Genomic DNA, 27870 nt, shown 5'->3' on the forward strand with positions numbered 1-27870 from the left:
AATGATATACCTGTACATGGCAGTAAAATCTCTGAACTGGAAAAATGTGACTTAAATCAGCAAGTTTCACTAAGTTTTAATAATGCATTTTCATCAAGGTACTACAGGGGCAATATTTGGAGAAAGATGCATAATGGTGATCAGAGAAAAACTGCTCTTCTTGAGGGTAACATATTTAATTTGCAGACTTTTAATGACAAAATAAACTGTGATAAACTTTGTGGTCTCCTTAAGAACAATGTACGAATTATTTCAGACTAGCTGCCTCATCATTTATGTTATGGTCATAGGTCTTTGACCCAGTGTTTGGAGTTTTTGGAATTTCGCTGTGAGTTTCCATTCTCACTTTTAGTTTTGTTATCCTTTGTTTGTTGTTGTTCTTGTTTTGAGTTTGCCTATTATCCCTGTTTCAGTTTATTCTGCCTCGTCTGTGTTTTCCATGTCTTGTTATTAAGTTAGTCTCCTTCCTGTTTGTTTAGTATTTAGTTTTACTTCCCTTAGTCTTGTATCCTTGATTGTACATCAGAGTTTTCCCTGCTAGTGTAATAGTTTCCCCTAAGAACCCTGTGTGTATAAGAAGCTTCAGTTTTCCTGTGCGTTTTGCTGGTGCATTAGTCTTCCAACATGAAGTGTTACCTGTAAGTTTCGTTCCTGCTCGCATGACTTCTTTCTTTGACTTCTTTCCGGCTGAATGTTGTTCCTTTGGACTATGTAACCTAAAAAGCAATCATTAAACGTACAATACGTTTCAATTTCACCCATCTGTGTCAGAGTCTGCATTTCATGACAGTTTAGCCAACTCTCTCAAAACAGATTAATATAACAAAAAAGGGACATAGCCACCGTTGTGGTGCGTGGTGTGCTGTTTTAAAGGCTCCAGTTTTGTTTTTCAGCTGTCACCATTTTCAGACCTGTGACTCCTTTCAGCTCTTGCTAACAAACATGCACTTTGGATGATAACTAGACAAATTTAACTGCACAAGTGGTTGATTTTCTTTTTCAATCTCTATATACAACCATTGCTTTGTGAAAGTATTCTGGACGCTCTCAAGTACAACAAGTGAACCAGGCAGAGGCCAGAGACCCAGAGGCATTACTTATACTCCAGATGCCCTAGAAATACCTCGGTTCACTCTGATTAGAGATGGAGGATGTAGTAGGGAAGATAGATCCCTCAATAAATGTTTTGTGCCATCACTGCCCAGATCCGGATAAGTGGTAGAAAATAGATGGATGACTGCTGTTGATCAGCTGGTGTTTCTGCTTATCACATACCTCCAGTCATTTTCCATTGTGAGTCATGAGTTTCAAGAATGTGAACCCTTGCATAACCTTAAAAACAGCAGCTCCACAAGATAGGAGCTGAATCTACAAAGGTTGTCGCTTTCAAACGAGATTCACACAAAGCAGTGCTATTCTAATGATTAACCTCTTCTGTCCAACAGCAGTGAGCTCAAGTGTGTATTTTTGTAGCGTTTCATGTCAGGTTGAACTCCCCGCTGACAGCTATGAATAGGTTCCTAGTATTTGTTTCACATCACTGCAAAAGAACATCAAACACCTGAGTTTCTCGGTATCAGGTTTCTGAAGACAAATTAAATCAAACACATTATTGACCTCAGGAAAAGTTATCTTTGTTCGACTGGATAGCAGTTAATATCTTTAGAATGGTTAACCTCTGCACATGAAAAGGTTTGTTCAAGTGATACCGAGTGAGAGTGAGCTTTCTCTGCATTGATCTGATTGTCTGTGGTTTCGGCTCAGATCAATAACTTTCTATCTTTTATTTCAAGGCATAATCTTTCAGATGTGATTCTTTTATGTGAGAGTATCTTATTCCAAAACGATAAGCAGAATGGGATATTGTGTCTTTGTGTCTTACTTAACAGGACTGAACATCTACACTCAAAACTCTGTGAGTCTGTACCTCAGGGGAAAAACAGTAAATGCCAGTATCACAATGCTAACATCCTCAAAATTACAATGCAAACATGATCATTCTTCTATAAACTGTATAATAATGATGGATGTAGTTTCTGGTGCTACAAAATGAAACCTAGCAGAAGTGCCTGAATTTGCCAAAAGGGGGCGACTGCAAAAAATAAGTCACATTGTATGGAAGTCTTTGACAAAAGCCACTAGGTTACTTCTTATTAGATTTATTAACTGGAAAAACATTTTCCTATTGGGTTTAAGTCTCAGTTGCTGTATAGCATACAATTAAACAAAATTCGCTAATTTCTAAAGACCCTGACTGATGGCAAGATGGTTAATGAATGCAGAAATGGATCACTCCCTTGTGCAGCCCAAACAACAAATACCTAGTGCTTCAGCTGATTCACCACCTAAAGAAAACAATAACAAGGAAATATTTAGTAGTCAGTACTGTGAAAGCAACCTGTCTTATAGGTTTAGACAGACTGGGGATTTTATGAGCTCGCAGCTTGAGAGTGCCATCTGTTGAGAGAAGCTTTCTTATCCTAACATGGTAACACCAGCTAAAAAGGCAAAATCAAACATCCCGGGCACTCCTATTGCTCACTGGGGTAAGCAGGTGATTGCTGGGTTTGAATCTACTCCAAAGCCAAATGCTCTGTCTCCAAGCATTCATTACGTCTCCCACATTGAAAAAAAACAAAACAAAAACATAAAACTGTTACAGACGTTTCCTCTCCCCAAGGAATATAAAACATAAATCTGAATTGGGGGAGAAAATTGGTTTTATTGTTTTAAAAAAGAAAATGTCAATGGTAATTTGAACCCTCAAAGTTGGCTAGCTTGGTGGGTTCAAAATGGTAATCCAATGGTGTGGTCCTATTGGTTACATCTACACAGAAGGCGATGTAAATTTGGCGGGTCCCAAGATAAACTTTGAGACAAGTATTTGAAGCGACTGCTGATGAGAGAGCACGATACTGGTGACTCACAGATAACCTGCTAGCAAATACATTAGAGGGTTACCTGGGTAGCCACAGGCTGGAATGTCCAATAGAGACTAACTATCACCTTCAAAGTGATACATGATGAGTGAATCCCTCATTGTCATCCTTGTGTTGATGCAGCTTTATAGTTAAAGTTCTAGCATCCTAGCATGCAAACATGTCTGCACTGGCAACATATTGATGTTTGCAACATTTGAAATAGTTCTTTTTTATAATATGAATCATTTTAGTTTTCTACTTTAGCATGTTAGCATTTGTGCTAGCAAGTAACAAATACTAAGAAAATATACAGAATGTTATTAGATTTGAATAAACTAGCTTACTGTGTCTGTAAATATTATAATAATAATCAGAAAATGGAAAAAGGATTAGATTACATAATCTTAGAGATTTTAATGAATTGCTCCAAATTTTACTCTTGCTGGCAGTGTAGCTTTGTAAAAATGTCATATCTTTCATCCCTTAAAACAGAGTGAAATACATCAGTTAGATGGACTACCATAAAACAGGGTATATTAAGGCACATGGAATTTTAATGAATACTTTACACAGTGTAGCTTGTTGGTTGTCAGTATTGACAGGTCAGCTGGTATAATTATGGTATAATACTTCACTAAAGCCTCAAATACTGTAGTAAATATGTGGCAAATCCATCAGATAGATCGCATTAGGTCACCATGAATTATATCTGCAGATAATCACTTAAACTCAAAAGAGCTTTGTTTCCCCCCCCCCCCCCAACCGAAATGCAGACATTTCTATTTCTAACATTAAAAATTGTCACATTTTGTTCAGTCCCAGGGCTCTGTTATTGTGCATTCAGACACAGTGGGCTAAATGTGGGCTAAAGTCTAAATGTTTGCTGTGAGATGAGGAGTCATTAGGAGCTCTACCATATGATTGCAGCACCGTTCCTTATGAAAACGGTTAGCTTGATTGTCCTTTGTTTTTTGGTCCTGAAGAAGCTTGGACCAGCTCAGAAGGCTTTAATTAAAAAATTACTCATATTATTTAAGCTTTAATGAATTCCCTGATTACATACACAACAACAACAACACAAGCATATATACTAAACTAGACTGTTTGGATAAAAATTAAAACCAAAACAAAAGAAAAGAAAGGATTAAAGGTAAAAGAAAAACCATGAACAACCCAAAGGTTCCTTCTGGCTTGACTGACACCTCCCACTTAAACTAGCAAACCAAAAGCTCCGCCTCAGCCTTCTATCTTGTTGAGAACTTGAGGCTATAAAATGAAGGAACTTACTGTAACCAGTTCACAGTCTTTACTTGGAGTTCCTTTTGTGAACTCCTTAACAGAAACTACAGTAAATCTAATGCTTTAATCAGTGAGAACACAGAGCAATAGCGCTGTCGGCTTTTCCTTTCACTTGGCGACCTGAAAACCGCGAGCTGAACCATGGCAGGAGACGGGTCAGATCAGCGGGCGCTGCAGTATGAACAAACTCTTGTAAGTCTTCGCTTGTCACCACTCTGAACTTTGTTCCCTTGTTCGACAGTGCGTCCACTTCTCTTGGGTTGGCGGAGAAGCCACCGTGTGCCCTTTTTGCTCGTTAAACTGTTGGAGACAACGATAAAGAGCAACGTGTGAGCCAAGTGTGGCCAAAAGCTGGAATAGAGATGTAATGAATGAAGTGTGGGGCAGTATGTACGTGCCGAATTCAACGGTGTGCATATGTGACTGTGAAAATTTCTTGTGGAGTGTGTATGAGGTAGAAAACACAAGTTTTAAGTATAAACTGTCACTTTTTAAACGAAGTTCAACCTCCGGGTTTTCTCACGTGAATGGTCGAGGTTTGCGGTGTCGGAAGCCTGCTGTGTCCGGCTAATGTGCCCTTAATTCCGTAATTGCATGTCATGTATTCTTGTGAATTAACATGAGCTAATTCCTAAACTGGTGAACACCACACACTGCTTGTGGCTTCGCTGTAGCTCTGGAAGTAAAGGTGTTCGTCCGAACATCTGGATTTGGCTCTGTGAACAGGTAACAGCCGATAACACCCACGCAAGAGTTCAGCCAAACTCACTGTTAAAAAAATAATCTGGCCGTAAGAGTCGTCTGTATTGTCATAATACCATATAAGAATTTACTTACTTAATTGCAGTTTTAATGTGTAAGTGAGTTTATTAATTCGGCATACAAATTATACCAGTTTGCATCAAACAATACTGCATCCATTTCCAACCGATGGACGCAACCGTACTTTTAGATGCTTTATTAGCTAAATGTAAATTTTGCAATGCATATCTGACTGCCAATAAGTAAATGAATCTTGCTGGACAGCTTTTTGTCAAGATTTAAATTGCTACAATGCAAGCGCCATTTGGCAAATAAATTAAATGCCTGTTAGATAGTTTGGGTAAACATGCACATGTCATAGGGATTACTGGTAGTGTCAGGAGCTCTGGATGTGTATACAACCACCAGCATCAGACAATGGATCAATTCATCGTTGATTAGCGGCTTGGGTGCAGAGGCAACCTGCTGTGTGCATGTCCATGCATAATGTGCAGCAAGATGTGATGCAACTGGCAGCTGTGCAAGTGTCTCGTGCAGCACCCACATCTGGCTCACCATTGTTATCGTAGGCCATCTTCTTTATCTTGCTTTTTTTTTTTTTATTACACATTACACAAGCAGTTGTCAGAAGTCCTAGAAAGTCTTCATGCAGCTTTGGATGACTGATTTTAGACCTGATTTAAACAGCAGGGGGCTCCCACACATTTTAATGCCACAGGGCCTCAAATGAATAGAGATCAGGGCCTGTAGGTTCCCACTCCATATGAGGACTAAGTGAGGGCTTTTAATTGGTAAATTTGAGCACATCCCTCAGAATGGTTACAGGGCAGGCTTTAAGCTGAGAGTCCCCCTCGTGTGTGTGTGTGTGTGTGTGTGTGTGTGTGTGTGTGTGTGTGTCTAGTTGAACTTTTCCTGACAAAAACAAAACTTTGGTCAAGCCTAAAGAATTGGCTGTTTGAATAGACTCGTCTTATAGGCCAACTGGATCCATTCAGCGGCACTGAGGCTTTAAATTAAGAGGAGCCACAACTGTAACACTTGTTTGGGCCTCTGTTTCTTTTTTCTTGAAGTTTCTCTGCACAAACACGCACACACAGACACACTCGGCTCTGTCCACCCTGCCTCTGCTAATCTGTGTGTTTGTGTGTGAGATTACACAACTTGCGACCCGCTGATTCAGCGCTGGACGCTCTGTCACCCTGGCAGGGTCTCGTGCCCGTTCCTTCAGCTCTCGGAAAGAAAGAGGGAGGAAGAAAAAATGTGTTCAGACTACTTCCTTTGTTAATCTCGGCTCACTTCACAGCATATAGAAGATTGTTACAGGAACAAAAATTGTGAAATGGAATCAAATAAAAATAGCTCCAGTGTGCGAATAACCTCTTTCATCATAAATGAGTTCTCTCTCTGCCCCCCATCCCCTCGCCGTGGGTTGTAGTAACATGGTGTCTTTGTGCAATATTGGCAGTCGTGGTGGTTGTGTGGGTTTTGTTGTGGGCAGTGGATGCTCAAAGAGGCCAGTGTAGTTTGGCTGTTAGGAAGGCTGAAAGGCTGGCTGTACAGAAACACTGGCAGAAAAGCAGCCTCAACATATTGTCGGCTAACATCAGACTAACACGTCAGTTTGTGCGTGTAGCTGATTTTTGGCTGTTTCTTCAAGAACATAAAGTTACATTTGCGCGTGTTTGAATGGTACATGGTGTGAATCTAGTGTATAAAGTTACGTACGCACATCTTTTGTTGCACGAATTATCAGCAAATGACACCTTCAGTCAAGAAGTAATATTTTTGACCTTCATAACTGTCAATGCAAGGCTAACATTAGCAAATCATTTATGAAATGAGCAAGAGAATAAATAACTGAGCAAATGTTAAAGACTTCTTCTTCCAAGAAGTTGTAACAAAACTGTTTGATGGCAGTTTAAGGGTTTGGTTTTTTCCATTTTTTTTTTTTAATTAATTAATTAATTTTTTAGCTCAAACGTAAGGTTTTAATAGGTCTTGTACAGTGGTGTGAGTAGCCTATCAGACGTCACAGGCTAATATTTATGACATTTTCCGTGGCGACCGCTATCATAAGCAATAAAGTGAAATCCTGTTTGTCGGTGTTGCTCCAATTTATTTGCAAAACTGTGCGAACATGTAATAATTAACAGAATGATCACACTGGTGCCAAACACGGAGTGCACACGACACGCGAGCTTCTTGGAGGCGCTAAAACAGTTGGTTTACTCGTCACGAGGAATGCTAATAAAGTTATGGAAAGTGTTGTAATGTCTCCTGCAGCTATAAAGAGTCCAAAAATAACCCTGAACAAAGGACATAATGGAAAGTGTCTCTGTTGCAATCTGGAGTTTAAATTAGAGTTTGAAAGGGAGTTGGTGGCAACAAGAGATGCCATCACGTTGCATTATGATAATTGTAAGATGCTAACACCTATGTTATTTACTCATTTTTTAAAAAAAATGAACCCCCTGAGGCTTAAATATTTCCAACCTTAACCCTACGCTATCAGATATGTAGTCTGTTTACTTCTTTTCTGCTTTTCAAGATTGTTCTTTGAAGACTTGTCAATCAGGGGCCAGAAAAAACAAATGAAAAACAGTTCTTCTTCTTCTTCCTCTTCTAAAGAAAAATGTTCCCAATAACATTGCTATTATCAAAACGTTTCTCTTCTTTTCTCTTCTTTTTTTTTTTTTTTTGGTCCCAAAAAAGTCACTGTCCACATAACAATGAGAAGTCTACGCATTGGATCATGTATTTTTACTATTAGATGAAAATAATGAAATCAGCAGAGGCTTGGCTTATCATTTGAAACCTGTAAAGGTAGCTGGCCTGGAGCTGTTTTTATCTTAGATGGACAGTCACATGCACAAAGTAATCCAAGACGTATACTGAAACGCTCGTTTTTTTAAAGTTTTTTTTATTTTTATTTTTTTGTTAGTCTGTTTAAAAAAATAAACTATGACTATTAATATAAAAACTATGGTCTCTAAAATATTTTGTTTATTTACATAAATAAATAAATTGAAATCATGAATTGCAGTGGCCGGTCTACTAATTGCTTGAGCTGCTTATTAGCATTTCACTATGAAAGCTAAGGGTAGCGCTGGATAAGAGTCCAGAGATAGAGCTTGACTACAAACTAATATAAAGCAGGAAACTTTAAAGATACATTTTCTGTAGAGTGTCAAAGATGCTCATATTGGAGCGTGACCTATTATAAAATGTTTGACGGGTACACTCCTGCACTGATTCTGGTAAAGTCTGACTGGAAGACGCTGCTTCTCACCCTGATATTCTAGTCCTGAAAAAAGTTTTCACCATCTCTTAATGTGGAATTGGCAGCACTGAATGGGCAACTTTCCCCACTAAGTGACTGATTAAATTGTGTGGTGTATAAAGGTGTGGCATTGTTAGACGTTAGAGTCCTAACATTGTGGACAGCTAGCTGATCACCACCTTTGCCCTTTTATCTCACTCACTGGCTTTGATGGCTTGCTATGACAGTGTGACATGGTATGTGTGGAGGCTTACGACCAGCTATTCCAGAACCCGTATCAGTGTGGTTGTTGGGCGTGCATGTTCAGTAATTCAGATATGAGTGATAGGACAACAAGCGAATACAGAGTTAAAGATGGTCACTGATTGCGCTCGTCTATGGTGATGCAGGATGCTACAAAGGCAATGTTGGAACCTTATTTCAGTCAGACTGTTTCATTGGAAGGGAAGTTACGGGCAGGCGTATTTTGTGACAACAGGTCTTCTGATTGGGAATGTGCTGCCATTATTATACTGACCGAAGGCTTTTTTGAAAACGATGAGGAAGTGAAAGTGTCAGCTAAAGAAGTATGGAGACTTCATAATTTGCGAGTCCATATTTCCCTGTGTTTGTGGGGGTGGCTCTGTGGGTTGTGTCCATTTGTCTTGCTGTGACACAGAATCATTTGTAACCTTGTGTCTTTCGCCTCGCTGTGGTAATTAGGCTTTTTGTTTGAAGCTTGCTTCCCAGCATTCATAGTGGAAATTTCCCTTTACTGGATCTCTCTCTGCTTCATTATGCCTTGTGGGTGAAGTTTTTTCTTCTTCTTCTTCTTCTTCTTCTTCTTCTTCTTATTTATTTCTTTTTTTTTTTTTTGCAGACAGGTCAAGAGCTACTTGACCCCCTGCTTTTGAGTTTGTGCAGAAAGGGCTGTTTGCATAACCTAAGCTGGCTCTAGCTGCAGATAAGCGTCAAAAGCCTCTAACAAGTTTCTCTTTCTGTCAGAAGAGATCAAGCATTTAGTTTCTTTTCTCTTTCATAAACTGATGTGTCCACCTGTATTTACTCTTTCACAAACAATTGTGATGGATTTGCCTCTTGGTGTTAAGGGCTCTTGAGGACAAACGGTTTCACAAAAGCAAAATTCTTAAACCTGTTAATGACGAAACCACACATAGTAATGGTGCATTTGGCAATCACTTCACAGGCCGGGACAAATGGTGGCCGGGCCTTTTTAGGTAAAACAAAAGCTGGGATGTGTTTGTGCGACTTACACTTTGTTCTAAGATGCATTGATCACGCAGGCTGGGTTGTGTTGATTATTAATCACCCAGAGATGGCGGAAGGGAAAGGTTAAGCTCGATAGGCCATTAGATTAAAAGGATGAGGCAGTTTTTAGTGTTGAGGCGTGTCTCGTGATTAGTGCCACACAATTTTTTTTTCTTACTCCTCTTGAGTCCTTAACAAATATGGATCAGAGAAGAGATCAAAAACAGATCTTAGGCAAATACAGGAGATTCAGCGGAACTGATTAGAAACTCAACGAGGTGATGTCAATTTAAAAAAAGAAAAAAGAATGGATAACAAAAATAAAACACAAAGCACATTCACTTGACTGCAAAGAGTGGTATGAAACTGGCTGTAATGAGATGACAGGAACAGTTCTCTAGCCAAAAGCAATTAGGAAACCTTGAGTTTTGCTATGGTGCTGCACTACATACCTTTTAACTGTGCTGGCCTGTAATAGTGTCTGTGTGTGTGCAGGCTTGCAGAGGTAGGGTTTATTGGGGTTTTGTTCACAAGTGATGGGAGAAGGCAGCGGGAGATCGACAGACGGATTGGTGCTGCGGCTGCAGTGATGCGGATGCTGTACTGGTCTGTTGTGGTGAAGAGAGAGCTGAGTGTAAAAGTGAAGCTGTCAATTTACCGGTCGATCTACAATCTCCCTACCCTCACCTATGGTCACGAGCTGTGGGTAGTGACTGAAAGAATGAGATCGCGGATACAAGCGGCAGAAATGAGCTTCCTCCAAAGGGTGGCTGGCCTCTCCCTTAGAGATGGGTTGAGAAGTTCAGCCATCTGGGAGGGGCTCAGAGTAGAGCCGCTGCTCCTCCACATTGAAAAGAGCCAGTTGAGGTGGTTCGGGTACCTGACTAAGGATAAGAGTTGTCACCATATAGTGTGTACAGTGTGTTTTTAGAAAAAAAAAAAAAAAAGTAAATATTATTTGAAACTTTTGACCTTCAGATCAAGCTGTTGACCCTCAAGGAGAGGTAAAAGGGATAATAATGCTATATAGAACTATTTAAAACTATATTTCTGACTGCTATTGTTTGTACTGACGACATATAGGCATATACGGAATGATCTATGGGGATTCTAAATATCAAAATGTTGTTTTGTGTCCACGTGAACTCAGTGATCTCACTTTTACATTTCACATCTGTCTTTGTTTCAAGATGACCCCAAGATGTGTTATATCTTCAAAGAAAGTATTGTCAAGAGAGAGAATGAGCTGCCTACTTAGTGAGAAATATACTGTAGTGTAATATTATATAATAAGCTCAAGTTATTCATGTCCAAATCAATATCTATTATCCATGACCGACTCCTACATCATGTTTGTGTAATCAAAGTAAACCTCTGTCATGCTACCCGCATCTAATTTTTACTGAGCTGTCTTGGTAGAGGTTTGCTCTGCTGGAGCGCTTCTTGTTAAAAATTAGTTATGTTTTAAAACCTGTGCAGGTAAAAAAGAGAGGAATTCATCATGTTTAAATTAACTGTACAATTTTGTCAGTCACTGCGTCAGACTGGTGACCTGTCCAGGGTGTATCCCGCATCTCGCCCTAAGACAGCTGGGCTCCATTGCCCCGCGACCCTGAAATGGATAATGAGAAAAGAATGGATGGATGGATTTTGTCAGTCACTTGGTGTAACCTGATAATGCACTTAATGGCGATAAAGTGGTAATAAAGGACAGTGGGAGTGCACAGCCGGAAGAAAGATGACAATCATGATGTGGAGCACAACCGATCGGTGTGTGATGCTGTGCTTTAGACTGTGCAGTGCAAGTTGTGGCAAAAAAATCTACTGTTCAACAGTAGTAGAAATATTTAGTTTAGCTAATTTACTACCCAGCACTATACCTTTTTCTTTATTTTTATTTTTTTTTCTGTTGCTTCTTATATAAGGTAAGAAGATAAGCAAATCTCTTTGATCATATACCCTGAATTCACTTCTTTAGTACTTTTATGTACTATTTTGGTGTTGGATGTTGGTTTACACATGTGCCTAACAAGTGAAAGATCCCTGATTTTTAGACTGGGACAAGGGAAATCTTTTTGGGAGGTTGTCTCAGAAAGGGCATCCAGTATCAAAAGTCTGCCAAATCAATTACTTGGAGCTGTGATTGAAATGCAGCTGTAACTGGTTTGAAGGCTGGTTGTTTTCAAGTTGAACTGATATTGTCTGTTCATTTTTTTTAAACTGTTGTAATATTGATCATTTTAGGAACTGTAGCAGATGGCTAAATGTTTCCTTACTTTGACTATTAAATTCTGTCTGAAAACGCTGTCAGTCACAAAAGCAGAATGATGGGCCTTGCTCACAAAATATCCAAGTCAACTGGAACGCAACAAAAGTAAATGGGGTACATACATATAGTAGATTGTTGTAAAGGGTAATTAAACTACTTCTTTATCTTAAAAGAAGGAAGAAATAAAATGTGAGGATGTCACAGTAAAAACTCATTTTTACTGTCTTGACCTATAACATCAGATTGCATCCAAAGAACCAGTGTTTACTGTTTACACCCATATCAGCACTTATGCTTTTCAAGGGAAAAAATGTAAGCATTTCTGTTTATATGAGTGTCTCCACATTTATTAATTTCACACTTTCTCAGTTTGTGAAGACTTCCTAATCATAGTAGAAAGGAATGCATACTTTGATATGATAAGTTCATATCATAACTACCCGTCCCATCTCTAGATTAACTCCTTGAGTCTGAACTTATGTTAGAATTCTGGTAATTCTTACCCTTTAAACCTTTAGTGTCTCATCACTTTGCTAAATTAATCTAACATAGTCCAGTGTGTAAGATGTCATATGAGAAACGTATTACTATGTTTTTCAGGAAACACTTTGTGCTTTACCTTAAACATCTGCAGACTCTTTGTTTTTTAAAAAAAAAAATAAAAAAAAATGGTAATGGGTCTGTGAAATTGAAATAAAAATAGGACAGCAGACTTCTTGTGAGTAGGAAAAATTGGTGGTTGTCTGGTTATTGCATTTAAAAGTAGTTGTGGTGACCAGCTGGTTGCCCTGTGCAAAAACCTCAACCTCTGGGCAATCACTTTTGACCACAAGGCGGTCTTTTGAGAGATCTGTCTTCAAACAATAGCGGTCCAACTCAGATGAGTCAGATTGGCCTAAGTTTGCAAATAATTGCGGTCTAATTTATAAATGCAGAAAGATTGACTGCAATGTGTTGGCAATCTGCACTGATGAGTGCAATTCATCTACATGCCTTTTGCAACTGGGGGACTTGATCCAGCTGGTTTCCAGCTGGCTCTATTCTGGATAGTGTGTTTGCCAAGTACCTATATCATTTTGAATTTCTTTTTCAAATTTGTGAGGTTCTGGCTAGACTCTGATTTGTAATTTTTCACTAGTTTATCATAGTTATCACCAATGACTGCAGACTGACAATCCAACTTATTGCTATTTTATTTCCTTCTTGATCCACTGAAATCACTTTGAACTGACTGCGAGTGGTTGCAGACCTTGTCCCCATCTAAAAAACAACAATTTCAAAGGAGATAAGATAACAAGTTCATCTCACACAGCTGCAGTAATTTTGGTTGTGCTGCAGTGTCCAAGCACTGTTTTCCCTAGACAGTCTGTAGCATTATGTTAACTTCAGAGAGGCACACTCCAGTGCATTCACTTGTTTGAGCATGAGGTACTTGGAGGTTAAGTCACAAAAAATGTACATATAACTATAAACTTAAAAAAAAAAAATCAGAAAACCCAGCAATAGATCTTATGGATTATTAGTAAGGAAAGAACTGTTTCATGTGGCCCATCCACCACACAGGTGATAGGTGAACAACAACCCTACATTTAAACAATCACTACAGGAGTCTGTTATGCTGGCTAAACCTTCAGTGTCCTCGAAACATTATCTCACATGTTCAGGAACTGAAGTCAAAACACAACAGAAAAAATGATGACAACACTGTTAAATTAAGAATTTAAAGTTAAACATTACCAGTCCCATGAGTCTTCTGTTTGCTTTTGCAATAGTGTTTCTCATAGGAAAACCGATATAAATCGAATGTTGTGCACAACTTGCATTGCACAAGTTGTTTCCCTTTAAAGTGTAATTGAGGTTGAACCTCAATGACCTTATTTACCTCTAACAATGGTGAAACATTGTTAGAGGTAAATAATTATGTAATCTGTTTATTCATAAAATGCAATGTTAGTTTAAAACTAAAACAAAAATCTAGAAGATGAGCATTAATTGTAACATTCCACAACCATAATTAATACAAAAAAATAAAATAAGAAATTGTAGTTTTGTTTTTTTTGTTTTTTCGTTTTTTTTTTTTTGTCAAGCGATTTATAATGGGTATTTATCAACTCTAAGGAAATTACTAGTTATCTAAGGGGCAAATATCAAAGTGCATTGTGATTTATTATTGGTTAGATGGTTTATATGCTGGAAATTTTATTGATTTATTTGGGACTCCAGCCTAACCCCTACACAACTGTTAACTGTGCACCTTTGAGTGAGTTCTAGAAATCTTTCTCTGAGCTATCCAGTAATCACCATGAACTAGGCAGACACGGTCTGTATTTGGTGGGTTCAAGCAAATGGGGAGTCTGACTTTGGTATCGGATCATGGCACTCAGTCACCTCAAAGTGACTTAGCTGGATTTTTTTGATTTATTTATTTATTTTTTTAGCGTTGACACATCAGCGGATGTTCAGTCCACTATCAGTACTATGTGTGACTGTGTGTTTGTTTGCTGGGAGATTTTCCATGCCTGGAGCTGCTTTTACTTCAAACACCTTTTTGATAAAGGAATTCTTGTTGATGTATCAACTCTGTGTAATGAAAAAGATCCCAGACTTCTTCACCTTGTTTGGCCTAACTACCCCAGTGCCTAGTGTTAGATTTTTGGCTTTTGAAAGTGCTTCATCTAAATGCTGCACCTAAACTCATTATCAGTCTTTCAGTTAGGGTTATTTATAGTCATCAGTGTTGACTTGGAACACACAAAGTTTTAAATGGTCAAAATAGTATTTGTTCTCTTTGGGTTTTTTTTTTTGAAGCCCTTTACCTTCTTTGAATGACAACCCAGTGACAGGGAGCCACAAGCCAGTATACTCCCGGTACTGATCCAAAGCCCAGACAAATGGTGAGGATTGTGTCAGGAAGAGCATCTGACATAAAATCTAGCCAAATTAAACATGCGGGTCATAAAGAGTAAGCTGGAAAGGATATGCAGCAGTTGGTGGTACTGGGGGCAAAAAAGACAGGAAGCCAAACTGGAGGTAGCAGAAGTGAAGATGATATTTTCATTTGGTGTGACCAGAATTGGCAGGATTAGAAATAAGTACATCAGAGGGACAGCTCAAGGTTGAGATGGTTTGGGACGTGTCTAACAATCTTTGTCCAGGCCGGAGGAAAAGAGAAACTGTATTGATGAGTCCGGGAGTATTGTTGAATATTGACCCTCCAGAATTTCGTATGGGTTCATCTCACACAGCTGGGTTTTTGTGTTTTTTTTGTGTTTTTTTTTTTAAGTTCTGCTTTCCATTTACAGATTTAGTTCTTAAAGTGTTCAATTTATATAAATTCTAGAGAGTTTTACAGAAAGAGAAATGTAGGTAAGAAATTATACTTATTCCTGTAAAAAGTATTCCCAGTGGAACTGGTAAAGTAACAGGTTGTAGCATTACCTCTAAACACAAAGTACATCTGAAGCTCATGGGACTGTCAGTAGTCTTGTAGGTATTTGCTAATATATGTGACAAAGGAGGAAAAGCCAGGGGATCATCAAAGTTGGTGCCATTCATGATCTGTGCACAATGAAGTTTGGCATCTACTGAAGGAGCTGAAAGAGATGGAAGGCACAGTAAGATCATGTTGTTGTTGTTTGTTATTTTCTTTCTTTCTTTTGTCTTGTACTTGTCTTGTGCCTGACAACAGCCTTAAGAAGTTCTAAATCACAGCCTCTTTGCATCTATTGCTGATCTGTTTATGTTTTTTTTTTGTTGTTTTTTTGTTTTTTTCTGTAGCCTGTGGCATCTTTCGAAAGCTGCCCAATCAGAACAGAGCGGGCTTAGAAGTGGGGCCTTGAAGAGCTAAAACAACCCATTCAAGACAGAGGCTAACCTGAGGGCTTTCACAAAGGGCCATTTTAAGATAAATAAGGGCTTTATTAAACTGTAAATCATGCACCAGCAGAGCCTGGACATGACAGTGTTTCTGAGGGTTTGCTTTAAGGAATTTACTGTTCAACATGAATCAAACCAAGCTCAGCTGCTTTATGGTTAGTATTGATTCTGAAAAAGTTTCCGTCTCCTATGTTTCTGATAAGTCGCTAATGTGCTTCTAATAGCCCTGCATTTTAGTGCACTTTAAAATAAACCAAGACTAACACATTTATCTGCCTCAACTGCAAGGTAATTGTGTGAATGCCACACACACAAACACAACACTCCTGTGTGCTTGTTCTTTGTGAAATCTGCGTACTGTACAAGATCAGTTCATAAGCCTAGAATTACAGTAACTCTTCCCCCTCAGCTGCCTGATGTCTAATTGCTGTTAGTTTGCGGTCGATGGAGTGTAATTAAACAGACGCTTGGCGGTGTTTAGACCCCGATGAAGTTGATCAACGCTGCTCTTGGCAGCAGAGACACAGCGGTCCCTGTGCTGACAGATTGGAAGGGACGATGGAAGGTGCTTTGTTGCACCAAATGTTGGTTATCAGCTGGCTATACAGAACTCTTAGCACACACACTGTCTCACTAATAGGCACTTGGCCTTTTGCTTACATGCAGCTCTTTAGACAACGGCATGCAGGGAGGTGTGACGTGGACACATTAACACATCGGCACTCGTGCACAGCCCACCTGTTTATTTGTATCATCCATGACTCTTTATACCTCGTGCCGTTCATCCTGTGGCTGTGCAGAGGCAAACTGTTGCTAACAGGGTGCAGCTCTGAGCATCCAATCAGAACACAGTAGATTAAATATTATGCAAATGAGCCACTTTGCTGTCCTGTCTCAAGTGTTTGAGGGCCTGGGTTTGTTCTCACTTTCTGCATGGCTGTCCCCGTCTTTATTTTCTTTCTCTTTGTCCCCCTACCATGCCTGGTCGCAGACGCTCTTGTCTCTTGTCTCTCTATCTGCTCCTGGATTGTCTGGGACTGAGCGTAACTTGCCTGTTCTTGCTGATAATATGGTGCTGATGTGGGGGTTTCTTTCAAAGTTCTACTGTGTGCCGGCTGTTCGACCTTTGAACATTGGATACTAAAGTGGGGGTTTTTTTTTTGTGTGTGTGTGTGTGTGTGTGTGTGTGTGTGTGTGTGTGTGTGTGTGTGTGTGTGTGTGTGTGTGTGTGTGTGTGTGTGTGTGTGTGTGTGTGTGTGTGTGTGTGTGTGTTTTTTTTTTTTTTGTTTTTTTTTTTTTTTATTTTTTTTATATTGACCAAACCCTTTCCTTCAAACAAATCCTTGCTACTGCACTGTGTGTCTGAACAAATGATGTAGCTAACAGTATCCCTGTGAAGAGTCAACTTCTGCTTTGGCACAAATTTTCCTCTGTACACTTCCTCAGTACACTTTAAATCAAACAAACAAGATAAGATTGAATTGCAGACTTTCACTTTTAATTTTGCATATAGGAGTTTAAAAAAAAAAGTAAATTAACTGTGTAGGCGTTGATAAGGATTGTTATCTAGATCATTTAAACTGCTGTTAGTTTCTCCAGTGAAGTTGAGCCTCTTGAAATGTCAGGACTGTGGAAGACTGTGTATTCAAACTGTTTGTTTGTTTGTTTTTATCAAATGATGAATATTTTTTGTCTCAGACGGTGCCAGATTGTTTAACATCCGTGTTGCAATCAGCTCAGAACGTCACTATTTATTATTTATAATGTTAAGAGTTAATCGGCTTTATGTATTATGTTTGTTTTTGTATTTCATCACTACTTTGTGTGTCCAGCATATTTTTCCGGCATTTTGCTTTCCTAGAAATGTTTCCTAAAGTAAAATTAGTTGATTTATTAATTAGTGGACACACGGAAATGAGTTTGTGCTTATCCATAGAGTCACATTGAATTTTGTTTTTGAAGTGCACTCACTGTGTTTTTAAATTGAAAAAACTGTCCTTGAGTTGTTAAATCTTTTCATCTCTGCCTGTTGATTGCCTTTTAGTGTTATGTGTTGTTGGCAAGCCCTTTTTAATATTGGTTTTGATAAGTAACTTTATTACTTTATTATTATTTTTATTATTGATGAATCATTTACAAGAGGGAATTTTACTAAACAGCCAACATCCAAAGGACGTTGGCTATGAATGTCCTTCAAGAAGCCTTGAGAACTATTCCTAAAAACTACTTGGAGAGTGATAATTGTATAAACTGTATTTTTTGCTTTGTACACTGGACAAGTTTCTCATTTTCCTTGCAAAGTGTAAAGAAATGAGGGGTGGCTCAAGACTTTATTACATGCATGGAGAACCAGCAACAAGCTACATACATGCATGGAGAACAGGCTCTTCTTTGTGCGCAAATTGAAGAGAAAATTTAATTAATTTATTTAATTTAGCGATAATGTTTCTGGCTTTTAATTTGGATTTTTTCGTTTTATAGGTTTACACAGTGTAATGAGTTTTTAATTAGTTTTTTAACTAGACATGGCACATTATATGCTGATTGGCTGATGATTTAAAACAAATTACTGCAATAATGGAATACAAACATGTTAAAGAGGATAAGGCCAGTAGGTTATAATTTATATATATTTTTTTATGTCTTACAGTTTGTTGCCCTTTGTCTGCAACTATCAGTATTTGTTTTTTGTTTTGTTGTATTTATTTATTTATTTTTTAAATTACAAAAGAAACAGAAACAGGCGAATAAAATAATCCAACAGCCACCACAATAAAAGCTTGGCAACAGATGTAAAACAGATCATTATAACATCATATATTAGAACATTATAACAATGATTGCATATAGGAAATGTGTGTGTTAATGATGGAAAATTCCATAAAGTAAATGAAGAGTGTCATCATCACTATAATAGTAATGACAATAAAAAACCATTATGAGCTGGGATAAATGCAAGTAGGAGGTTTATTCTGATGTCTAAATTTTACAGGACTTTTACACTTTCAGATTTTGTTATTATTTTATTTTCTTAAAATTTTGCTATTGTTGTTTCCTTCTTTTTTCACTCATGATGTGCATGTATTTGGTCAAGTCAGTTTTAGTAACACCAACAACAGTTGCTCAATGTGCTTTATATTATATAGTAAAGACCCTACAATAATACAGAGAAAACCCCAACAATCATTTGAACCCCCCATGACACGCACTTGGTGACAGTGGGAAGGAAAAACCCCCTTTAACATGAAGAAACGAGGCTCAGGGAGTGGTGGTCATATGCCACGGCCGGTTGGGGTGGGTGTCCTCCTCCATAGTTTACTCCCCTGTCGCTCTATCGTCTTTTGTTCTTCTCTTTGTGGTAAACAGCTGCCCCTCGCTGAGCCTGATTCTTCTGGAGGTTTCTTCTTGTTAACAGGGAGTTTTTCCTCCCTACTTGTCACCAAGTGCTTGCTCATAGGGGCGCACCTGATAGTTTGATTAGAACAAGAACCCAATCTATACCATACAATTCTAACACCTTGAGGCGACTGTTGTTGGTGATGGTGGTGGTGCAGTAGCTTCTGCTGGCTTTAGAGTAAAGGCTGATTAATATCATATTTAAATATTGTGAAAGATGGACAGTTTGTAACAGAGTTTTCGTGTGTCAGCCCTTTTGGTATATTTCATGCTGGTTCTTGTTCACACACTTGTCAGACTTCACAGGTTTAAAGTATATTGATGCAGTCTCTCAGATGCGCGCCCCTCAAAGAACAGGCGTTATGCAAGCACAGTCCTCTTTGCTGATTAGTCAAGGAACATTAGATGTCAGTGCACTTCAAATTCAGGGCTAAGTGAACAAAACGTGTCGCTGCTTTCTTCAATTTGTCATTCTTTAGCACCCCTGTAGTCATTTGAACAACCACATCCACAGCACATAACTGTAATTGAGCTTTGCTGTAGCAAAGGCAAGCATGGGCGCTACAATCCTGTGTGTGTGTGTGTGTGTGTGTGTGTGTGTGTGTGTGTGTGTGTGTGTGTGTGTGTGTGTGTGTGTGTGTGTGTGTGTGTGTGTGTGTGTGTGTGTGTGTGTGTGTGTGTGTGTGTGTGTGTGTGTGTGTGTGTGTGTGTGTGTGTGTGTGTGTGTGTGTGTGTGTTATGGATGGATTGTGTAATGTGATGTGACACTGGAGAGAAAAAGGAAAGATTAAGTCTGAGAAGTCGCTGCTATTAAAATAAACCCTCTAGCACACATCAGCAGAAGTAAACCCACATGCAGACAGACAAACACCTTCTGACTCATTATTATTTTACCTGCGTTTATGTCACTGAGACCCAGCTGTGTGCGTCTCACTGTTAGACACAGTTCTTTGGATATAGCGGTAAGCTGTAAAACGGATGCCACTGACTTTTTCTGGCATGTTTTAACAGAAGAGCTGTGAGGGCCCTGTTTAATTTAGCATCACATTACAATGGGGCGTAACTCTGCTGGTCTTTAACTTTCTACCTTTTTGTGGTGTGCGACTCGCTTCGGCACCTACTTACAGAGCTTCTGGATGTGGCTGCGACTTCTTTGCTCTCTACTTTTAGTTCTCGGTGTAATTTTTTCCTCCTTCCTTTCTAACAAATTTGTGCATTTGCTGTCTTGCTGTTGTTGTTTTTCTGTTTCTGCAAACAAATTCCACAGCATTCTTTCCCCATAGGAGAATGACTGTGTGCCTTTGAACGCCCCTCTGCACTCTCACCACAACATACGATTAGTCTTCCCACACACACACACACACACACGGAGTGGATACTATGGGCACACTACAGAAAACATGCAGGAACATACAGGCATCAAAGATGCACATTAAACACACTTTGTTTGAAGGTCTGCCCACTAGATCTAAGTTGCAGTTAGAGTGTGTAACTTGATTGTTAACTGGTTAATTCTCGCCCATCAATCACCTCCCTTCTCTCTCTATTTCTCTAGTTTCTTGCCTGTTTTTCTCCAAAGTGATTTCTTTTTTCTAATCTGCTTTCATCTTCTTTAACCTCTCCAGTCCACCATGAAACACTGCACAATTGTTCTATGGGTTGTAAATTTGGATCTTTAGATTAGATTAGCATTTAGTATGACCTTTTTTTTTTTTTATTACTGATCAAAGTTTTAGGGAAAGCACTATCTACATTTGTCATCCACTTACTTGCCATAGTTTGTGATTAAGCCACAAAGTCCTCTAAAAAAATACTTGTTGGCATGTCAGGCGTGAAATGACCATTAATCTATCATCTGAAAATTTTTAACATCCCTGCTCAGAGGACATTTGTATGCCATGTACCCTTCCTGCTTCAACCCTTTGCTTGTTGGGAAGATGTGTAAACCGCCACACTGTGGCATCACCATCTGAAACTGCTGACCTTAATAATAAATGAAAATTTAAGCTGACATGATGCACTTTGATGGAGACTATCGTTCTAACAAAATGATCAAAGATCGAGTGGTAGTTCCCATCTCTCAAATGACCTTTGGCCGAGACACAAGCACAGGGCACTTTAACCTGATAACAAAAAGTTTAATCTTCACTCTAAGAATTAAAGATGATTTCATAGTAGACATGATCTGCTGATGTCAATTGTTGTTGTAAACTGTGAAAGCAAGGATCAGGGTTGTTTATTTGTATTTCAGCTTGGACCAACTTAATTAATCATCAGTTGAAGCGAGTGGGAGTACATAAATGTTACTTCTTCCAACTCCTTTTCGAGCTCCTATTGTACTGCAGGACTGTATTTTCCTTCCTGTGCATATGCTCTATTTTGCGTATATGTACACATATGCTCGAAATAAATGATGATAAATGGAAAAATAATTCAAAAATCCTGTTCCCCTGATGTGGCCAGTAGACTTTTTTTAAAATTAGATTTCCAGTGTTAGCACAGTGATAACCTCTTTTAAAGGTTATACATTAAGATTTGGAGTTAAGAGATAAAATTATTATCAATAAATTGATTATTTGTTGGTTTAACACTGACTCTACAATATGATATCTAGAGTTTGTGTTGTTTCTGCTTTTCCATTATGGATCTTTTCTTCTATCGATCGAGAGATAGATAGATAGATATTTATTTATTTTTTTTTTTTTTTTAAGCCCCGCAGGCATCAGCAGCTGATGTCCTTTGTGCAGATAGCATTTAATATATCCAAACAAAATGCACATTTTCAGTCTTGTCTTCAGAATTTCATTTTGGCAGGGTAGAAAGGTTTAGTTTTCCCTCTGATCTGTAGGCAGTAACCAGTGTGAGAAGGTTAAATAGCGTAGGAAATGTTTGCTGAGCTGCTAAAAGAACAAACAGGCCTATTTTTTTTATTTATTTATTTTTTTTTTGCATCAAATCCTTCTGTACTACAGTAGAATATGCAGTTACCGTGTTTTCTATGTTAAAATATTTATTTGGATGAACCCTGTGCTTGCACTCAAAAGCACAGATTTTTTTTTTTTTTCTCTCGAAATCTGATCAAAAATCCACACCAGACTTGGACCAGAACAGCATATTGATTTCTGCTGTTGTGTTCAGGGAGGAAAAACTTGACTTGGATGTTACACTGATGATATCTGCAGTGTTGTCATGTAACTATCTGACCTGTCTGGCTCAAGTACACAAAGAATCAGGTGTCTGTCAGGCAAGCGCCGGCCTCAAGGATCAAACTCACAGAGGTGGAGAGGCTGATGATGCATTTGGCTTTCTAATCTGTTATGAAATCCAAAAAGAGTGTCTGTGTGCACGTATGCTCAGGGGCACCTTGTGGCTCATGCCTACCTCTCCCATTCGCTCCCAGACTGCTTATCTCACATTATGACTATCTCATAGAGCTTATGCAAATATTCAAAACCAGGATGCCCAAACCTCCAGCCTCTTTGCTGCTACTGACTACTTCAAACAAACTTGGCCCTCTGGAAGATATCCTGAATTTGGTATAAAACGTCTCAGATTAACAGTGACACCTCCAGCACCTTCTCCCCTTTGATGTCATTTGCTCCCTCTGCCCCAGATCACTTCTTAAAGATCAGGGTCAGGGCTGTTATGTGTTTTGATGTCAATGTTTTTTGTGTTAGTTATTTCACTTATGTTAACTTGATCCAAGTTGGGATTTTTCAGGGAGTTGAAGAGATGAATATATGATGATATATGCTGCTACCTGCCCTTTTGCAGCTGAAGCCATTTATCCTGTATCATTTATCCACCTCAGTGTTCTCTAGAGAAAGAACTACTAAGGGAGGAGCATCAGTCTGTCAGCACCTCTGATACTTGGAGGGCCATGTGGGCACTTACCGGTGTTGATGACACCTGTAGGCCAGAGGGCACGTTGCTATAAAGTAATCTCCCCTCAGTTTCACACCGGAAAGAGTGCATTATGTGAGACCAGAGGCCACTGTGTTAGCCTGTAGTGCCACCTGATGCTACCCAAGCATGACCTGGCTACGACCTTTAAGAAAAGACACTGACTGAAAAAAGTGAGGGACAGTTCTACGCAGGGACAGAAAGAAGAACTAATACACTGAATAAAACAGTAGACTGTTTTGGAAAGAAGCAGCTTCTATCTATCAACCCCATTTAGTCATGCCTTCTTCCAATTGTTCTTAATGGTTAAGATGTATTCCCTCACTGAACTTGTTTCCCATCTGATGCTTGTCACTGGATGCCTTGGTATTCTATACATTTAGAGCGCTAATCCACCATGTGTGTCAGCATACATTAATTACACATTTGATTTGTTGATCTGTATATGAATGCATGCATAACAATGTAGTTAATGACAGTAAATCCTGTGAAAAATCATTGTAAAAGTGCAATAGAAGTTCTGTTTACAGTATATGTGACCTCCCCTTCTTATCATCCTGTGTTATGGTAAGAGTTTGCCATTTTCAGGACTGATAACAGTACTAAACTAGTAGGCCAAATCAGAATAATTGCAAGGCATATTTGCCAACAGTCCCTGATTAGTTTAATTTAATAAATCCCAGGCTGTCACCCACGCAGTTATTAATTACAGCTGTTTGTTTTTACAGCAGTCTTTCACTTGCCCACCTGCCAGCATACTCTACCAGCAGTATATATCTGCAATTTAAAAAAAAAAAAAAAAAAAAAAAAAAGGTGTCTTGTGCCCTTTAAAATGGACTCAGTCACTTGCCTAAAAAGTAACACAACATATTGTTATGCTTGGGAAGTGCGCAACAAAATCTCTGCAACAGAAAATATGTTATCATGACTAAGACTTTATCTCTCAGTGGAATGTGTCATGGGTTAAAAAATGAATAAAACCAAAATGTTACAATGGTTATAATGTTAAATTTGTTTTGTTGATCATACATTTTGTTGCCATATTGAAACGTAATCTCTCTCCGTGATACTGTAGCTACAAAACCACAATCAAGCCAATGAAAACCCAGCTATCTATTTGATGATGAGTCCTCAGGTCCACCCAGCTCTGCTCTGCACTTCTTGTTCCCTCTCTCCATCGCTCTCTGTGTTCGAACTGTAGCTGAAATATCTCCCCATTTTATTTTTACCGCAGGTGGGTGTTTGTTTGTTTGTTTTTTTTTGTAAGTATGGCACCTACGGCTCAGCTCATTCTCCCAAAGCTGGTCCCCTGCGCCACTCTTCTCCGTGATTTATGTGTGTGCATGTGTGTCGAGTTGCCAATCTTTCAGGAAGGACAGATATGAGAGTGTAGGAGGTTTTTAAAATTGCCTTTCCTCTGCCTTTGCTCTCGAATCTCTGAGTGCAGGTGAGAAGCTATGCTCAAATGGCTGATATTAAGCTCTGTGCACGTGTGTTTGTGTGTGCGTGCATGTGTGGGTGGTAAATTGGAAGGAATGTTTGTATGAACACCACAGACTGTATATAAAAGGTTTACTTGGCCACTGTGACATTACCCAGTGGTTTTAAACTCTGGATTTTGAAGCTTTAACGTTAGCCCTTTGGCTGACGGCATGTTGGGTTTTTTGAAGCCAGAAGTGACTGTGGTAGTGTCAGAAACGATTGACTTATCCTCTACGCCCTACTCCCTGCTATAATGGTCATACAGTGTAACTGAACTACAATACATAAGCTATAGTAAAACTCACTAATTCAAAAAGTGCAACCAAATGGCAAACCAGCTAGCATGACAGATTTTTGGAAGTCCATATTTGGACGAGAGGGTGGAGTCCAGAGTTATCGGCAAAGGCTAGCAGCCCACTTGGGTCCCAGTAACGTAAATTTTATAATCAATACTCAGTTTTTTGTTTTGTTTCTTCCTTTACTATACTACACTAAAAGAGTGGAGATGATGCCTTGCAGATACCTGTCAGCTACAGCTGCCTTTTTATAAGTGACCACACTCTAACTTAAGGACCAGATTACTAACCAGGGCAAAATAGCACATGAGCCCAATCTCCAAATAGCACCCATAAGTGTGGTTAGTTTTACAGACGATTTACAGAAGTTGTGTTGGTTTTCAAACACAGCTGCATTCAGTTCATTTCAGTCCCGTTAAAGTATCGTGTTAAATATCTGCGCTATTAGCAGTCAATCTGCATGTCACAAATGCTAGTAAATCAGTTTGTACACTTGATTTAATTATTACACTACCTATATTTTTTGCCTTGAGAAAGGAATTTCCAGAAATGCATACAGTGCTCTCTTTTTAAAACTGTTTTTTTTTTTTTAAAAAAACACCAAGTTTGTGCTATTACAGTGTGTTACTAAATCTAATCCAAAATCTCAAAATCCAGATGGGTGTTATATAAAAATTCTAACAGGACTTTTTTTTTTTTTCTTTTTTTTTTTTTAAATAAAAGGGAAATTGGTCTTCTGCTGTTAAGCCGGGCATTTCAACATTTCTAAACAGATTCAGCCAAAATCCTAAGTAGATGGAAGTTTTTGTATCATCTCCTTATGGCTGCATATTGTGTCTGTTTTAACACAGTAGTAGTTAGCATGTTTCTATAATGCTACAGTGTGCATGACCTGTATTGGTTGTAAACTACCTGCTGCCCTGCTATATTCATGTTCAAATTGGATCAATGGATGTTATTTTTAGCCCCCCCCCCCCCCAAAAAACAAAAAAACAAAACAAAAAACAAAAACCATCATCCCTCTTGTCATTACTATCCCCTCCACTCATCCATCCCATCCAAACTCAAGAGTGTGCTCACTGGCTTGCCCTCCCAAATCCTGCTGCCAATATTGAGGGCTCACGCACATCGATCTCTCTCTAATAGACTGGGTCAAGCCTCAGCCGTTCTCATCCTCAGAGTCCCATCCTCCTCTGCTCTCTTGTGAGGGAGGTATTTAAAAAAGTGGCACAGGGAGGAAAACCTGTTGGGGGTTAGGGTTTAACTGCCTTAAAACGCTGCAGGGCAATGGTGCACTACATTGGGCTCAAGCATGGTAAATGGACTGATTCTTATATAGCGCTTTTCTACTCTCCCGGAGTACTCAAAGCGCTGTATACAACATGCCTCATTCACTCATTCACACCTACTCATACAAGCACTTCCTTAAGTGCAATCTAACCAGCATTCACACACATTCACACTCTGATGGACAAATCGGAGAGCAACTTGGGACTTGCAGACTGGGGAAGCCAAGGATCGAACCACCAACCTTCCAGTCAGTAGCTGATCTGCTCTACCACCTGAGCCACAGCCACCCCATGTGACACACAAGCTTTGTATTTTTGATGCAGTGATGGTCTGTTACATTGTCTGGCTTGGGTGTGCTGCAATTTGATCAACACATGCCACCTCTCACACACACAATCCAAGGACAGACGACCTTGGAAACACCTTGCTCCTGTTGCAGTAGTCATATGTTCATTATGACACTTGAACGCACACAGACGCTGATAAGAATGTGGACATTGGACACAGTATCGCATCCATTAATGGCACTGCATTGACAGACTAACGCCTGTTAATATCTCGCTGTTTGAGCCTGAGTGGTGACACAGAGGAATATCAGAGCACAAGGATTTTATGGACATACATACTGTAAACCACAGCCTGAGAAATACCAGACCCTGAGAAAGCAGGAGGTGGAAGTGTTATAAAATGTTTCGAATGCTGTTGTCATCTTCTGCTGCTGTGATAAAACTTTGTTAGCTCTGCCCTTAAAATGTTGATGCTCCTGAGCTTTCAGACACAGTTTTACTGTAGCTGGCTAAGTTTTCAACTAAACCAGCTCATGTTTCAGGGTCTGTCAGCCCAAATTGCACACTGTTGCAGCGTGATATGTGTAAATGTATTTCTTTTGCCTAATTCATAAATTCCTCCCTGAAATGCTCTGCCCATTTTCTGAACTTCTGTTTTAAACTGTTAGTTTAATTTTCAAAAAAGGGATTCAACAACAGATGACATAAAAGATGGATGTAGCTTCTGGGTCTTAAATCCAGTGTGGACGAGCCTTGAAGCATTCTTTCCAATGGCTACAGAGGGGAATGGCTGAAGCCTAAATATAGACGTTAGGGTGACATGGATAATCTTCCACATTTATATCTTCTGTAATCTTCTATTATAGTACATAATGTCATTTAAGAAAGAATCTATGGCTTTAATTATAATACTTGATGATGTACGTCTATTTTGTAGTTGATCCAGGGTATTACAACATGACAAATCTGGCTTCTTTTATCATATTGATACACAACCGCTTGTGCATATACAAGTCCTACATTGTCCTGGTTTTACCCAGAATGGTCTTGTTTCTAAAACATTAAACTTTACATGTATTCAAGTTTAAAAAGGAGGTCTTTCAAACAGACCTATGCTCCTTAGAAACCATTAAAATTTAATGGTATGCAACAATAACAAGAGTGATTGTTCTTTACAGTTGTTCAGACCTGTCTGTGTGTGCTGCAGTACATACATGTATGTAGGCTACTTTTATATATTTAGAAATATATTGTTTTATCTATATATTGTCTGTAACTGTATGCACCTCACCTTTGTAGAACTGCAGTCAAATCAGCCCTCTACCTCTGTGTTGAAGGGAACTTCTCTCACTGCGCTCATAAGTTGAAAATTGAGTTTAATATTTGCACACGTGCAGGTTAAGTTGTAATCCCCCTCGCCTTGCAAGTTACCTGTAGCTTAGTGCAGCTGGATCATGCAAATATTACACTCTGGCAGGTCGGAGGAAAGCAAGTGAAATGAGATATAGTTGCGTTGGTGAAGCTGCCTGGAGGTCGATAATTGATGCAAATGCGAGGTGGC

The 27870-nt window shown here is 39.0% G+C and overlaps 1 protein-coding gene across 3 annotated transcripts in view; it reads left to right on the top strand.

Moving 5' to 3' along the window:
• Positions 1-4205: 4205 nt before the first annotated feature.
• Positions 4206-27870, top strand: part of clcn2c (chloride channel 2c) — a 164666-nt gene continuing 141001 nt past the window's right edge. For all 3 annotated transcript variants that reach the window (XM_063492667.1, XM_063492669.1, XM_063492668.1), the window contains exon 1: positions 4206-4412. In XM_063492667.1, coding sequence (XP_063348737.1) covers positions 4362-4412 — 51 coding nt within the window. In that variant the 5' untranslated portion in view covers positions 4206-4361. The remainder of the gene's footprint in view (positions 4413-27870) is intronic.

The sequence above is a fragment of the Pelmatolapia mariae genome, linkage group LG14 (assembly GCF_036321145.2).
Source record: "Pelmatolapia mariae isolate MD_Pm_ZW linkage group LG14, Pm_UMD_F_2, whole genome shotgun sequence".
NCBI classification, from domain to species: domain Eukaryota; kingdom Metazoa; phylum Chordata; class Actinopteri; order Cichliformes; family Cichlidae; genus Pelmatolapia; species Pelmatolapia mariae.